Source organism: Ascaphus truei, chromosome 10, assembly GCF_040206685.1.
Source record: "Ascaphus truei isolate aAscTru1 chromosome 10, aAscTru1.hap1, whole genome shotgun sequence".
Lineage (NCBI taxonomy): Eukaryota > Metazoa > Chordata > Amphibia > Anura > Ascaphidae > Ascaphus > Ascaphus truei.
The window spans coordinates 64281849-64298414 of record NC_134492.1 but is presented as its reverse complement, the minus strand read 5'-3'; the positions used below and the strand labels follow the sequence as shown (position 1 = coordinate 64298414).

The following is a 16566-nucleotide window of genomic DNA, read 5'->3' as shown; positions in this document are numbered from 1 at the left end:
ACCATCATTTCCCTACTCGTACAGTATCACTATCATTACTAGCACACGGAATAACATCACCATCATTTCTCTACTCGTACAGTATCACTATCATTACTAGCACACGGAATAACATCACCATCATTTCTCTACTCGTACAGTATCACTATCATTACTAGCACACGGAATAACATCACCATCATTCCCTACTCGTACAGTATCACTATCATTACTAGCACACGGAATAACATCACCATCATTCCTCTACTCATACAGTATCACTATCATTACTAGCACACGGAATAACATCACCATCATTCCCTACTCGTACAGTATCACTATCATTACTAGCACACGGAATAACATCTCCATCATTTCCCTACTCGAACAGTATCACTATCATTACTAGCACACGGAATAACATCACCATCATTTCCCTACTCATACAGTATCACTATCATTACTAGCACACGGAATAACATCACCATCATTTCTCTACTCATACAGTATCACTATCATTACTAGCACACAGAATAACATCACCATCATTTCCCTGATCATACAGTATCACTATCATTACTAGCACACAGAATAACATCACCATCATGTCTCTACTCGTACAGTATCACTATCATTACTAGCACACAGAATAACATCACCATCATTCCCTACTCGTACAGTATCACTATCATTACTAGCACACGGAATAACATCACCATCATTCCCTACTCGTACAGTATCACTATCATTACTAGCACACGGAATAACATCTCCATCATTTCCCTACTCGTACAGTATCACTATCATTACTAGCACACCTAATAACATCACCATCATTTCCCTACTCATACAGTATCACTATCATTACTAGCACACGGAATAACATCACCATCATTTCTCTACTCGTACAGTATCACTATCATTACTAGCACACAGAATAACATCACCATCATTTCCCTGATCATATAGTATCACTATCATTACTAGCACACGGAATAACATCACCATCATGTCTCTACTCGTACAGTATCACTATCATTACTTGCACACGGAATAACATCACCATCATTCCCTACTCGTACAGTATCACTATCATTACTAGCACACGAAATAACATCACCATCATTTCCCTACTCATACAGTATCACTATCATTACTAGCACACGGAATAACATCACCATCATTTCTCTACTCGTACAGTATCACTATCATTACTAGCACATGGAATAACATCACCATCATTCCCCTACTCATACAGTATCACTATCATTACTAGCACACGGAATAACATCACCATCATTTCCCTGATCATACAGTATCACTATCATTACTAGCACACGGAATAACACCACCATTAGTTCCCTACTCGTACAGTATCACTATCATTACTAGCACACGGAATAACATCACCATCAATTCTCTACTCATACAGTATCACTATCATTACTAGCACACAGAATAACATCACCATCATGTCTCGACTCGTACAGTATCACTATCATTACTAGCACACAGAATAACATCACCATCATTCCCTACTCGTACAGTATCACTATCATTACTAGCACACGGAATAACATCACCATCATTTCCCTACTCGTACAGTATCACTATCATTACTAGCACACGGAATAACATCACCATCATTCCCTACTTGTACAGTATCACTATGATTACTAGCACACAGAATAACATCTCCATCATTTCCCTGCTCGTACAGTATCACTATCATTACTAGCACACCTAATAACATCACCATCATTTCCCTACTCATACAGTATCACTATCATTACTTGCACACGGAATAACATCACCATCATTTCTCTACTCGTACAGTATCACTATCATTACTAGCACACAGAATAACATCACCATCATTTCCCTGATCACACAGTATCACTATCATTACTAGCACACGGAATAACATCACCATCATTCCCTACTCGTACAGTATCACTATCATTACTAGCACACGAAATAACATCACCATCATTTCCCTACTCATACAGTATCACTATCATTACTAGCACACGGAATAACATCACCATCATTTCTCTACTCGTACAGTATCACTATCATTACTAGCACACGGAATAACATCACCATCATTCCCTACTCGTACAGTATCACTATCATTACTAGCACACAAAATAACATCACCATCATTTCCCTACTCATACAGTATCACTATCATTACTAGCACACGGAATAACATCACCATCATTTCTCTACTCGTACAGTATCACTATCATTACTAGCACACGGAATAACATCACCATCATTCCCTACTCGTACAGTATCACTATCATTACTAGCACACGGAATAACATCACCATCATTCCTCTACTCATACAGTATCACTATCATTACTAGCACACGGAATAACATCACCATCATTCCCTACTCGTACAGTATCACTATCATTACTAGCACACGGAATAACATCTCCATCATTTCCCTACTCGAACAGTATCACTGTCATTACTAGCACACGGAATAACATCACCATCATTTCCCTACTCATACAGTATCACTATCATTACTAGCACATGGAATAACATCACCATCATTTCTCTACTCATACAGTATCACTATCATTACTAGCACACAGAATAACATCACCATCATTTCCCTGATCATACAGTATCACTATCATTACTAGCACACAGAATAACATCACCATCATGTCTCTACTCGTACAGTATCACTATCATTACTAGCACACAGAATAACATCACCATCATTCCCTACTCGTACAGTATCACTATCATTACTAGCACACGGAATAACATCACCATCATTCCCTACTCGTACATTATCACTATCATTACTAGCACACGGAATAACATCTCCATCATTTCCCTACTCGTACAGTATCACTATCATTACTAGCACACCTAATAACATCACCATCATTTCCCTACTCATACAGTATCACTATCATTACTAGCACACGGAATAACATCACCATCATTTCTCTACTCGTACAGTATCACTATCATTACTAGCACACAGAATAACATCACCATCATTTCCCTGATCATACAGTATCACTATCATTACTAGCACACGGAATAACATCACCATCATGTCTCTACTCGTACAGTATCACTATCATTACTAGCACACGGAATAACATCACCATCATTCCCTACTCGTACAGTATCACTATCATTACTAGCACACGAAATAACATCACCATCATTCCCTACTCGTACAGTATCACTATCATTACTAGCACACGAAATAACATCACCATCATTTCCCTACTCATACAGTATCACTATCATTACTAGCACATGGAATAACATCACCATCATTCCCCTACTCATACAGTATCACTATCATTACTAGCACATGGAATAACATCACCATCATTTCCCTGATCATACAGTATCACTATCATTACTAGCACACGGAATAACACCACCATCAGTTCCCTACTCGTACAGTATCACTATCATTACTAGCACACGGAATAACATCACCATCAATTCTCTACTCATACAGTATCACTATCATTACTAGCACACAGAATACCATCACCATCATGTCTCGACTCGTACAGTATCACTATCATTACTAGCACACAGAATAACATCACCATCATTCCCTACTCGTACAGTATCACTATCATTACTAGCACACGGAATAACATCACCATCATTTCCCTACTCGTACAGTATCACTATCATTACTAGCACACAGAATAACATCACCATCATTCCCTACTTGTACAGTATCACTATGATTACTAGCACACGGAATAACATCTCCATCATTTCCCTGCTCGTACAGTATCACTATCATTACTAGCACACCTAATAACATCACCATCATTTCCCTACTCATACAGTATCACTATCATTACTTGCACACGGAATAACATCACCATCATTTCTCTACTCGTACAGTATCACTATCATTACTAGCACACGAAATAACATCACCATCATTCCCTACTCGTACAGTATCACTATCATTACTAGCACACGAAATAACATCACCATCATTTCCCTACTCATACAGTATCACTATCATTACTAGCACATGGAATAACATCACCATCATTCCCCTACTCATACAGTATCACTATCATTACTAGCACATGGAATAACATCACCATCATTTCCCTGATCATACAGTATCACTATCATTACTAGCACACGGAATAACACCACCATCAGTTCCCTACTCGTACAGTATCACTATCATTACTAGCACACGGAATAACATCACCATCAATTCTCCACTCATACAGTATCACTATCATTACTAGCACACGGAATAACATCACCATCAATTCTCCACTCATACAGTATCACTATCATTACTAGCACACAGAATAACATCACCATCATGTCTCGACTCGTACAGTATCACTATCATTACTAGCACACAGAATAACATCACCATCATTCCCTACTCGTACAGTATCACTATCATTACTAGCACACGGAATAACATCACCATCATTCCCTACTCGTACAGTATCACTATCATTACTAGCACACGGAATAACATCACCATCATGTCTCTACTCGTACAGTATCACTATCATTACTAGCACACGGAATAACATCACCATCATTCCCTACTCGTACAGTATCACTATCATTACTAGCACACGAAATAACATCACCATCATTTCCCTACTCATACAGTATCACTATCATTACTAGCACACGGAATAACATCACCATCATTTCTCTACTCGTACAGTATCACTATCATTACTAGCACACGGAATAACATCACCATCATTACCCTACTCGTACAGTATCACTATCATTACTAGCACACGGAATAACATCACCATCATTCCCCTACTCATACAGTATCACTATCATTACTAGCACACGGAATAACATCACCATCATTTCTCTACTCGTACAGTATCACTATCATTACTAGCACACGGAATAACATCACCATCATTCCCTACTCGTACAGTATCACTATCATTACTAGCACACGAAATAACATCACCATCATTTCCCTACTCATACAGTATCACTATCATTACTAGCACATGGAATAACATCACCATCATTCCCCTACTCATACAGTATCACTATCATTACTAGCACACAGACTAACATCACCATCATTTCCCTACTCATGCAGTATCACTATCATTACTAGCACACGGAATAACATCACCATCATTTCCCTATTCATTCCGTGTGCAAGTAGTGATAGTGATACTGTATGATATTGTATTGCTTTTTATACATTTATGTACATTGTATTCTTATTGTATCCACCATCTATTTCATTCTGTAGGGAACTGCTTCTCCCTGTTTTTTATTAAACTGTCCACATTTATATAATACAAGAATCCGCCTATGTTAGGACCAGTATGTCAGGCCAGAGTCTGCACTCATGTTACGCCTCCATTTTGTATGGTCATAACTAGTTAAGATTCTGTAGTCAGCCTTTTTGCTGAAAAATAAATTCATAGATGCACTCAGTTTCTCTGCTAAATTGCATTTCCTTTCTTCCTGGTCAGGATATTACTAGATACTTTTGTGATGTCAATTTCCTGGTGTTTTAGTAGAATATAATAGAATGGTTCTCTGAAAGAAGCAAGATAATGTAATAAAGTTGCTAAGATTCAAGGTCTCTTTTGATAACAGACAATGAATAAGCTATGTATTCAGACAATTGCTTGTATTGGAAAAAGACACGTCTCAAAAGTCACACCACTAAAATGTCCTGCCCCTAAATCACGCCTCTAATCAAAGCTACGCCCAAGACACACCTAGTATACGCCCAAGACACGCCTATGTTACGCCTCTAACCAATATCTTTTTTTTTTCTGTATAAAAATCATTACCCTATGAGTAATAAATTGAGACAAAGGATTTGAAACCTGGCGTGCGTTACGTTTCATTTTGTTCGTCTCCCAGGCCTGATAAGGTTCATCAAAAATCGAAGATAACAGTGGCAGGGCGTGAAAGCTTCTCCGGGGAAGTCTGCTGCAAAATGGTGCAGATTGTGTATCCAGTCACAAGGCTTCAGTTTTCTTGGCAGAGGAAAGGCTCCTCTCAGTTCTGAAGCATAGGCGAGGAAATTAGGTCTTCCTTCAGTTTTGGTGTCTAGAAGTGGGAAATTCACAGAGGTGGTGAGTATATATGTAAATTTTTATATATGATGCTTCACCCCCTCTGGGAATTTAAAAAAAACCTAAATTATGCTGGTTAGAGTCCAGATAATTTATGAATTGTGACTGAAGATTGGGATAGTCCCTTTAGACAAAATTTTTGGTTAGAGTCCAGTAAATTTTGTGCACGACTGGACTGTTATCTCTGATCTAGCTGAACGACCATTGTATATTGTGTAAGTATAAATATTGCAATTATTTGTCATAATTAAGCTGTTTTTCTTTAAGCCACTAATGGGTGCTTGCATGAGTAAGAATGACTCTGGACGGAAGACTAGGAATGTACAATTTTTAAATGCGAGTGTAAATCTGGTCTGATTCCTGAGGAATTTGTTGCTCAGACAGCTAGTCATTACCCGTTTTGTCGAATATGCAGAAGGTTGTTCTCGGCAGAATAATGGTGTCTGTTTTAATTGTGGTGGTTTTGGTCATTGGCAGAGAGTGTGCCACTATCAGTCAGAAGCAGGGAAGTGCTGCTTTGCCCGTGGGGGCTCAGAGTGAAAATCTCTGTTAAAAAAAAAAAAAAAAAAAAACACCGCTACTTTATGTAAAGCTTGTTTGTAACCCTGATGAATTTTTTCCTGAATGATTTCTTGTGTGAAAGATACTCTGTGGTTATGCTGATTAACATCTGTACAAAAAGATATTGGTTAGAGGCGTAACATAGGCGTGTCTTGGGTGTACACTAGGTGTGTCTTGGGCGTAGCTTTGATTAGAGGCGTGATTTAGGGGCAGGACATATTAGTGGTGTGACTTTTGAGACGTGTCTTTTTCCAATACAAGCAATTGTCTGAATACATAGCTTATTCATTGTCTGTTATCAAAAGAGACCTTGAGTCTTAGCAACTTTATTACATTATCTTGCTTCTTTCAGAGAACCATTCTATTATATTCTACTAAAACACCAGGAAATTGACATCACAAAAGTATCTAGTAATATCCTGACCAGGGAGATAGGAAATGCAATTTAGCAGAGAAACTGAGTGCATCTATGAATTTATATTTCAGCAAAAAGGCTGACTACAGAATCTTAACTAGTTATGAACATACAAAATGGAGGCGTAACATGAGTGCAGACTCTGGCCTGACATACTGATCCTAACAGCGTGTGTTCCGCTCTCACTCCTGGTGGTTCCCAGAGTTGTTTCCGTGCTCACTCCTGGTGGTCCCTAGCGTAGTTTCCGCGCTCACTCCTGGTGGTCCCAAGCGTAGTTTCCGTGCTCACTCCTGGTGGTCCCTAGCGTAGTTTCCGCGCTCACTCCTGGTGGTTCCCAGCGTAGTTTCCACTCTCACTCCTGGTGGTTCCCTGCGTAGTTTCCGCACTCACTCCTGGTGGTTCCCAGCGTAGTTTCCGTGCTCACTCCTGGTGGTTCCCAGCGTAGTTTCCGCGCTCACTCCTGGTGGTTCCCAGCGTAGTTTCCGCTCTCACTCCTGGTGGTTCCCAGTGTAGTTTCCGCTCTCACTCCTGGTGGTTCCCAGCGTAGTTTCTGCGCTCACTCCTGGTAGTTCCCAGCGTAGTTTCCGTGCTCACTCCTGGTGTTTCCCAGCGTAGTTTCCGCTCTCACTCCTGGTGGTTCCCAGCGTAGTTTCCGCTCTCACTCCTGGTGGTTCCCAGAGTAGTTTCCGTGCTCACTCCTGGTGGTTCTCAGCGTAGTTTCCGTGCTCACTCCTGGTGGTTCCCAGCGTAGTTTCCGCGCTCACTCCTGGTGGTTCCCAGCATAGTTTCCGCGCTCACTCCTGGTGGTTCCCAGCGTAGTTTCCGTGCTCACTCCTGGTGATTCCCAGCATAGTTTCCGCGCTCACTCCTGGTGGTTCCCAGAGTAGTTTCCGTGCTCACTCCTGGTGGTTCCCAGCGTAGTTTCCGTGCTCACTCCTGGTGTTCCCAGCGTAGTTTCCGCTCTCACTCCTGGTAGTTCCCAGCGTAGTTTCCACTCTCACTCCTGGTGGTCCCTAGCATAGTTTCCGCGCTCACTCCTGGTGATTCCCAGCTTAGTTTCCGCGCTCACTCCTGGTGGTTCCCAGCGTAGTTTCCGCTCTCACTCCTTGTGGTTCCCAGTGTAGTTTCCGCGCTCACTCCTGGTGGTCCCCAGTGTAGTTTCCGCTCTCACTCCTGGTGCTCCCTAGCGTAGTTTCCACTCTCACTCCTGGTGGTTCCCAGCGTAGTTTCCGCTCTCACTCCTGGTGGTTCCCAGCGTAGTTTCCGCTCTCACTCCTGGTGGTTCCCAGCGTAGTTTCCGCTCTCACTCCTGGTTGTTCCCAGCGTAGTTTCCGCTCTCACTCCTGGTGGTTCCCAGCGTAGTTTCCGCTCTCACTCCTGGTGGTTCCCAGCGTAGTTTCCGCTCTCACTCCTGGTGGTTCCCAGCGTAGTTTCCGCTCTCACTCCTGGTTGTTCCCAGCGTAGTTTCCGCGCTCACTCCTTGTGGTTCCCCGCGTAGTTTCCACTCTCACTCCTGGTGGTTCCCAGCGTAGTTTCCACGCTCACTCCTGGTGGTCCCCAGTGTAGTTTCCGCTCTCACTCCTGGTGGTCCCCAGTGTAGTTTCCACGCTCACTCCTGGTGGTCCCTAGCGTAGTTTCCGCTCTCATTCCTGGTGGTTCCCAGCGTAGTTTCCGCTCTCACTCCTGGTGGTTCCCAGCGTAGTTTCTGCTCTCACTCCTGGTGGTCCCCAGCGTAGTTTCCGCGCTCACTCCTGGTGGTTCCCAGCATAGTTTCCGCGCTCACTCCTTGTGGTCCCCAGCGTAGTTTCCACTCTCACTCCTGGTGGTTCCCAGCGTAGTTTCCGCTCTCACTCTTGGTAGTTCCCAGCGTAGTTTCCGCTCTCACTCCTGGTGGTTCCCAGCGTAGTTTCCGCTCTCACTCCTGGTGGTTCCCAGCGTAGTTTCCGCTCTCACTCCTGGTGGTTCCCAGCGTAGTTTCCGCGCTCACTCCTTGTGGTTCCCAGCGTAGTTTCCGCGCTCACTCCTTGTGGTTCCCAGCGTAGTTTCCGCTCTCACTCCTGGTTGTTCCCAGCGTAGTTTCCGCGCTCACTCCTTGTGGTTCCCCGCGTAGTTTCCACTCTCACTCCTGGTGGTTCCCAGCGTAGTTTCCACACTCACTCCTGGTGGTCCCCAGCGTAGTTTCCACGCTCACTCCTGGTGGTCCCCAGTGTAGTTTCCGCTCTCACTCCTGGTGGTCCCCAGCGTAGTTTCCACGCTCACTCCCGGTGGTTCCCAGCGTAGTTTCCGCGCTCACTCCTGGTGGTTCCCAGCGTAGTTTCCGCTCTCACTCCTGGTGGTTCCCAGCGTAGTTTCCGCGCTCACTCCTGGTGGTTCCCAGCGTAGTTTCCGCGCTCACTCCTTGTGGTCCCCAGCGTAGTTTCCACTCTCACTCCTGGTGGTTCCCAGCGTAGTTTCCGCTCTCACTCTTGGTAGTTCCCAGCGTAGTTTCCGCTCTCACTCCTGGTGGTCCCCAGCGTAGTTTCCGCTCTCACTCCTGGTGGTTCCCAGCGTAGTTTCTGCTCTCACTCCTGGTTGTTCCCAGCGTAGTTTCCGCTCTCACTCCTGGTGGTTCCCAGCGTAGTTTCCGCTCTCACTCCTGGTGGTTCCCAGCGTAGTTTCCGCGCTCACTCCTGGTAGTTCCCAGCGTAGTTTCCACTCTCACTCCTGGTGGTCCCCAGCGTAGTTTCCACTCTCACTCCTGGTGATTCCCAGCGTAGTTTCCGCGCGCACTCCTGGTGGTCCCCAGCGTAGTTTCCACACTCACTCCTGGTGGTCCCCAGCGTAGTTTCCACACTCACTCCTGGTGGTCCCCAGCGTAGTTTCTGCTCTCACTCCTGGTGGTTGCCAGCGTAGTTTCCGCGCTCACTCCTGGTGGTCCCTAGCGTAGTTTCCACTCTCACTCCTGGTGGTTCCCAGCGTAGTTTCCGCGCTCACTCCTGGTGGTTCCCAGCGTAGTTTCCACTCTCACTCCTGGTGGTCCCCAGCGTAGTTTCCGCGCTCACTCCTGGTGGTTCCCAGCATAGTTTCCGCGCTCACTCCTTGTGGTCCCCAGCGTAGTTTCCACTCTCACTCCTGGTGGTTCCCAGCGTAGTTTCCGCTCTCACTCTTGGTAGTTCCCAGCGTAGTTTCCGCTCTCACTCCTGGTGGTTCCCAGCATAGTTTCAGCTCTCACTCCTGGTGGTTCCCAGCGTAGTTTCCGCTCTCACTCCTTGTGGTTCCCAGCGTAGTTTCCGCGCTCACTCCTTGTGGTTCCCAGCGTAGTTTCCGCGCTCACTCCTGGTTGTTCCCAGCGTAGTTTCCGCGCTCACTCCTTGTGGTTCCCCGCGTAGTTTCCACTCTCACTCCTGGTGGTTCCCAGCGTAGTTTCCACACTCACTCCTGGTGGTCCCCAGCGTAGTTTCCACGCTCACTCCTGGTGGTCCCCAGTGTAGTTTCCGCTCTCACTCCTGGTGGTCCCCAGCGTAGTTTCCACGCTCACTACTGGTTGTCCCCAGCGTAGTTTCCGCTCTCACTCCTGGTGGTTCCCAGCGTAGTTTCCGCTCTCACTCCTGGTGGTTCCCAGCGTAGTTTCCGCGCTCACTCCTGGTGGTTCCCAGCGTAGTTTCCGCGCTCACTCGTGGTCCCCAGCGTAGTTTCCACTCTCACTCCTGGTGGTTCCCAGCGTAGTTTCCGCTCTCACTCCTGGTGGTTCCCAGCGTAGTTTCCGCTCTCACTCCTGGTGGTTCCCAGCGTAGTTTCCGCTCTCACTCCTGGTGGTCCCCAGCGTAGTTTCCACACTCACTCCTGGTGGTCCCCAGCGTAGTTTCCACGCTCACTCCTGGTGGTCCCCAGTGTAGTTTCCGCTCTCACTCCTGGTGGTTCCCAGCGTAGTTTCCGCGCTCACTCCTGGTAGTTCCCAGCGTAGTTTCCACTCTCACTCCTGGTGGTCCCCAGCGTAGTTTCCACTCTCACTCCTGGTGATTCCCAGCGTAGTTTCCGCACTCACTCCTGGTGGTCCCCAGCGTAGTTTCTGCTCTCACTCCTGGTGGTTGCCAGCGTAGTTTCCGCGCTCACTCCTGGTGGTCCCCAGCGTAGTTTCCGCGCTCACTCCTGGTGGTTCCCAGCGTAGTTTCCGCTCTCACTCCTGGTGGTCCCCAGCGTAGTTTCCGCGCTCACTCCTGGTGGTTCCCAGCGTAGTTTCCGCGCTCACTCCTGGTGGTCCCCAGCGTAGTTTCCACACTCACTCCTGGTGGTCCCCAGCGTAGTTTCCACACTCACTCCTGGTGGTCCCCAGCGTAGTTTCTGCTCTCACTCGTGGTGGTTGCCAGCGTAGTTTCCGCGCTCACTCCTGGTGGTCCCCAGCGTAGTTTCCGCGCTCACTCCTGGTGGTTCCCAGCGTAGTTTCCGCTCTCACTCCTGGTGGTCCCCAGCGTAGTTTCCGCGCTCACTCCTGGTGGTTCCCAGCGTAGTTTCCGCGCTCACTCCTGGTGGTTCCCAGCGTAGTTTCCACTCTCACTCCTGGTGGTCCCCAGCGTAGTTTCCGCGCTCACTCCTGGTGGTCCCCAGCGTAGTTTCCACGCTCACTCCTGGTGGTTCCTAGCGTAGTTTCCGCGCTCACTCCTGGTGGTTCCCAGCGTCGTTTCCTCTCTCACTCCTGGTGGTTCCCAGCGTAGTTTCCGCTCTCACTCCTGGTGGCTCTCAGCGTAGTTTCCGCTCTCACTCCTGGTGGCTCTCAGCGTAGTTCCTCTCTCACTCCTGGTTTTTCCGCATGTGCGTTCCGCGCTCACTCCTGGTTGTTCCGCATGTGCGATCCGCGCTCACTCCTTGTGGTTCCGCGCTCACTCCTTGTGGTTCCGCGCTCACACCTTGTGGTTCCCCACTCAGGTTTTACTGTCAGCGCTGGTGTTGATCCCGTGACCGGATTCGTGTTCGGAGGAAACCGATTAAACTGCGGAACGTGGATGGATAAGATGGGGGAGAGTGAGCGAGCCCGAAATCAAGGAATCCCGGCAACGCCAAGGTACCCACAATACTGCCTCAATGTGAAACGCGTGGGCTGAGGATGGGATATACCAACTGCACTGATTTATACCCATATCTACCCATATCTATCTATATATATATATATATATATATATACATACATCCACTGCCCTGATGTATACATATATATATATACCCGCTGCTCTGATATATATACACACATACCAACTGTCCTGATATATGCCTATATATACCCACTGCCCTGACATACACATACTGTATATACCCACAGCCCTGATATATACATATATATACCTGCTGCCCTGATATACACATATCCTGACAGTAGGTGGCGCCGCCTCACCATGTCCTGTGTTTCCTTCTAGAGACGGTTCTGCGGTGGAAATCGTTGGACTCAGTAAATCCACCATACGCTGGTTAATGGAACTGAGCGAGAAGAAGGTGTATCCATACAGAGGGGTCACCGTGCAGAGAGAGGGTGAGCTGCACGCAGATATCACCGGGCATGGGGAGGGTGAGCGGCACGCAGATATCACCGGGCATGGGGAGGGTGAGCTGCACGCAGATATCACCGGGCATGGGGAGGGTGGGCGGCACGCAAATATCACCGGGCATGGGGAGGGTGAGCGGCACGCAGATATCACCGGGCATGGGGAGGGTGAGCGGCACGCAGATATCACCGGGCATAGGGAGGGTGAGCGGCACGCAGATATCACCGGGCATGGGGAGGGTGAGCGGCACACAGATATCACCGGGCATGGGGAGGGTGAGCGGCACACAGATATCACCGGGCATGGGGAGGGTGAGCGGCACACAGATATCACCGGGCATGGGGAGGGTGAGCTGCACGCAGATATCACCGGGCATGGGGAGGGTGAGCGGCACGCAGATATCACCGGGCATGGGGAGGGTGAGCGGCACGCAGATATCACCGGGCATGGGGAGGGTGAGCGGCACGCAGATATCACCGGGCATGGGGAGGGTGAGCGGCACGCAGATATCACCGGGCATGGGGAGGGTGAGCTGCACGCAGATATCACCGGGCATGGGGAGGGTGAGCGGCACGCACATATCACCGGGCATGGGGAGGGTGAGCGGCACGCAGATATTACCGGGCATGGGGAGGGTGAGCGGCACGCAGATATCACCGGGCATGGGTAGGGTGAGCGGCACGCAGATATCTCCGGGCATGGGGAGGGTGAGCGGCACGCAGATATCACCGGGCATGGGGAGGGTGAGCGGCACGCAGATATCACCGGGCATGGGGAGGGTGAGCAGCACGCAGATATCACCGGGCATGGGGAGGGTGAGCGGCACGAAGATATCACCGGGCATGGGGAGGGTGAGCGGCACGCAGATATCACCGGGCATGGGGAGGGTGAGCGGCACGCAGATATCACCGGGCATGGGGAGGGTGAGCGGCACGCAGATATCACCGGGCATGGGGAGGGTGAGCGGCACGCAGATATCACCGGGCATGGGGAGGGTGAGCGGCACGCAGATATCACCGGGCATGGGGAGGGTGAGCGGCACGCAGATATCACCAGGCATGGGGAGGGTGAGCGGCACGCAGATATCACCGGGCATGGGGAGGGTGAGCGGCACGCAGATATCACCGGGCATGGGGAGGGTGTCGCAGATATCACCGGGCATGGGGAGGGTGTCCAGCAAGCAGATAATATCACCGGGGAGGGTGAACGGCACGTACATACTATCACCGGGGGGGGGGGGGCACACAGGCAATATCACCAGGTAGGGAGGGGGGGGGGCACACAGATAATATCACCAATGGGGGGGCACACAGATAATATCACCAGGGGGGGGGGGCACACAGATAATATCACCAAGGAGTGGGGGGGGGGCACACAGATAATATCACCAGGGGGGGGGGGGCACACAGATAATATCACCAAGGGGGGGGGCACACAGATAATATCACCAAGGGGGGGGGCACACAGATAATATCACCAAGGGGGGGGGGCACACAGATAATATCACCAAGGGGGGGGGGGGGGCACACAGATAATATCACCAGGGGGGGGGGCACACAGATAATATCACCGGGCAGGGAAAGCGGCCCGAGAGCGCACTAACCGCGTGAGAAAGTGTGTGAGGCCCGAGAGAGCACTAACCGCGTGAGACAGTGTGTGAGGCACAAGAGCGCACTAGCCGCGTGAGACAGTGTGTGAGGCACGAGAGCGCACTAACCGCGTGAGACAGTGTGTGAGGCACAAGAGCGCACTAGCCGCGTGAGACAGTGTGTGAGGCACGAGAGCGCACTAACCGTGTGAGACAGTGTGTGAGGCCCGAGAGCGCACCAACCACGTGAGACAGTGTGTGAGGCCCGAGAGCGCACTAGCCGCGTGAGACAGTGTGTGAGGCCCGAGAGCGCACTAACCGCGTGAGACAGTGTGAGGCACGAGAGCGCACTAACCGTGAGACAGTGTGTGAGGCCCGAGAGCGCACTAACCGCGTGAGACAGTGTGTGAGGCCCGAGAGAGCACTAACCGCGTGAGACAGTGTGTGAGGCACGAGAGCGCACTAACTGCGTGAGACAGTGTGTGAGGCACGAGAGCGCACTAACCGCGTGAGACAGTGTGTGAGGCACGAGAGCGCACTAACCGCGTGAGACAGTGTGTGAGGCACGAGAGCGCACTAACCGCGTGCGACAGTGTGTGAGGCACGAGAGCGCACTAGCCGCGTGAGACAGTGTGTGAGGCCCGAGAGCGCACTAACCGTGTGAGACAGTGTGTGAGGCCCGAGAGCGCACTAGCCGCGTGAGACAGTGTGTGAGGCCCGAGAGCGCACTAACCGTGTGAGACAGTGTGAGGCACGAGAGCGCACTAGCCGCGTGCGGGGGTGTGAGGCACGAGAGCGCACTAACCGTGTGAGACAGTGTGTGAGGCCCGAGAGCGCACCAACCATGTGAGACAGTGTGTGAGGCCCGAGAGCGCACTAGCCGCGTGAGACAGTGTGAGGCACGAGAGCGCACTAACCGTGTGAGACAGTGTGTGAGGCCCGAGAGCGCACTAACCGCGTGAGACAGTGTGTGAGGCCCGAGAGAGCACTAACCGCGTGAGACAGTGTGTGAGGCCCGAGAGCGCACTAACCGCGTGCGACAGTGTGTGAGGCCCGAGAGCGCACTAACCGCGTGAGACAGTGTGTGACGCACGAGAGCGCACTAACCGCGTGAGACAGTGTGTGAGGCCCGAGAGCGCACTAGCCGCGTGAGACAGTGTGTGAGGCCCGAGAGCGCACTAACCGCGTGAGAGTGTGTGTGACGCACGAGAGCGCACTAACCGCGTGAGACAGTGTGTGAGGCCCGAGAGCGCACTAACCGCGTGAGACAGTGTGTGAGGCACGAGAGCGCACTAACCGCGTGAGACAGTGTGTGAGGCACGAGAGCGCACTAACCGCGTGCGACAGTGTGTGAGGCACGAGAGCGCACTAACCGCGTGAGAGTGTGTGTGACGCACGAGAGCGCACTAGCCGCGTGAGACAGTGTGTGAGGCCCGAGAGCGCACTAACCGCGTGAGAGTGTGTGTGACGCACGAGAGCGCACTAACCGCGTGAGACAGTGTGTGAGGCCCGAGAGCGCACTAACCGCGTGAGACAGTGTGTGAGGCCCGAGAGCGCACTAACCGCATGAGACAGTGTGTGAGGCACGAGAGCGCACTAACCGCGTGAGACAGTGTATGAGGCACGAGAGCGCACTAACCGCGTGAGACAGTGTATGAGGCACGAGAGCGCACTAACCGCGTGAGACAGTGTGTGACGCACGAGAGCGCACTAACCGCGTGAGACAGTGTATGAGGCACGAGAGCGCACTAACCGCGTGAGACAGTGTGTGACGCACGAGAGCGCACTAACCGCGTGAGGCCCGAGAGCGCACTAACCGCGTGAGACAGTGTGTGAGGCCCGAGAGCGCACTAACCGCGTGAGACAGTGTGTGAGGCACGAGAGCGCACTAACCGCGTGAAACAGTGTTTGAGGCACGAGAGCGCACTAACCGCGTGAGACAGTGTGTGAGGCACGAGAGAGCACTAACCGCGTGAGACAGTGTGTGAGGCACGAGAGCGCACTAACCGCGTGAGACAGTGTGTGAGGCACGAGAGAGCACTAACCGCGTGAGAGTGTGTGTGACGCACGAGAGCGCACTAACCGCGTGAGACAGTGTGTGAGGCACGAGAGCGCACTAACCGCGTGAGACAGTGTGTGAGGCACGAGAGCGCACTAACCGCGTGAAACAGTGTGTGATGCACGAGAGCGCACTAACCGCGTGAGACAGTGTGTGAGGCACGAGAGCGCACTAACCGCGTGAGACAGTGTGTGAGGCCCGAGAGCGCACTAACCGCGTGAGACAGTGTGTGAGGCCCGAGAGCGCACTAACCGCGTGAGACAGTGTGTGAGGCACGAGAGCGCACTAACCGCATGAGACAGACAGTGTGTGAGGCCCGAGAGC

General features: G+C 50.1%; 1 protein-coding gene across 4 annotated transcripts in view; it reads left to right on the top strand.

The window, feature by feature from the left end:
* Positions 1-16566, top strand: part of AGL (amylo-alpha-1,6-glucosidase and 4-alpha-glucanotransferase) — a 340722-nt gene that overhangs the window by 311566 nt on the left and 12590 nt on the right. For all 4 annotated transcript variants that reach the window (XM_075617125.1, XM_075617126.1, XM_075617123.1 and 1 more), the window contains exons 28-29: positions 11985-12120; positions 12470-12582. In XM_075617125.1, coding sequence (XP_075473240.1) covers positions 11985-12120; positions 12470-12582 — 249 coding nt within the window. The remainder of the gene's footprint in view (positions 1-11984; positions 12121-12469; positions 12583-16566) is intronic.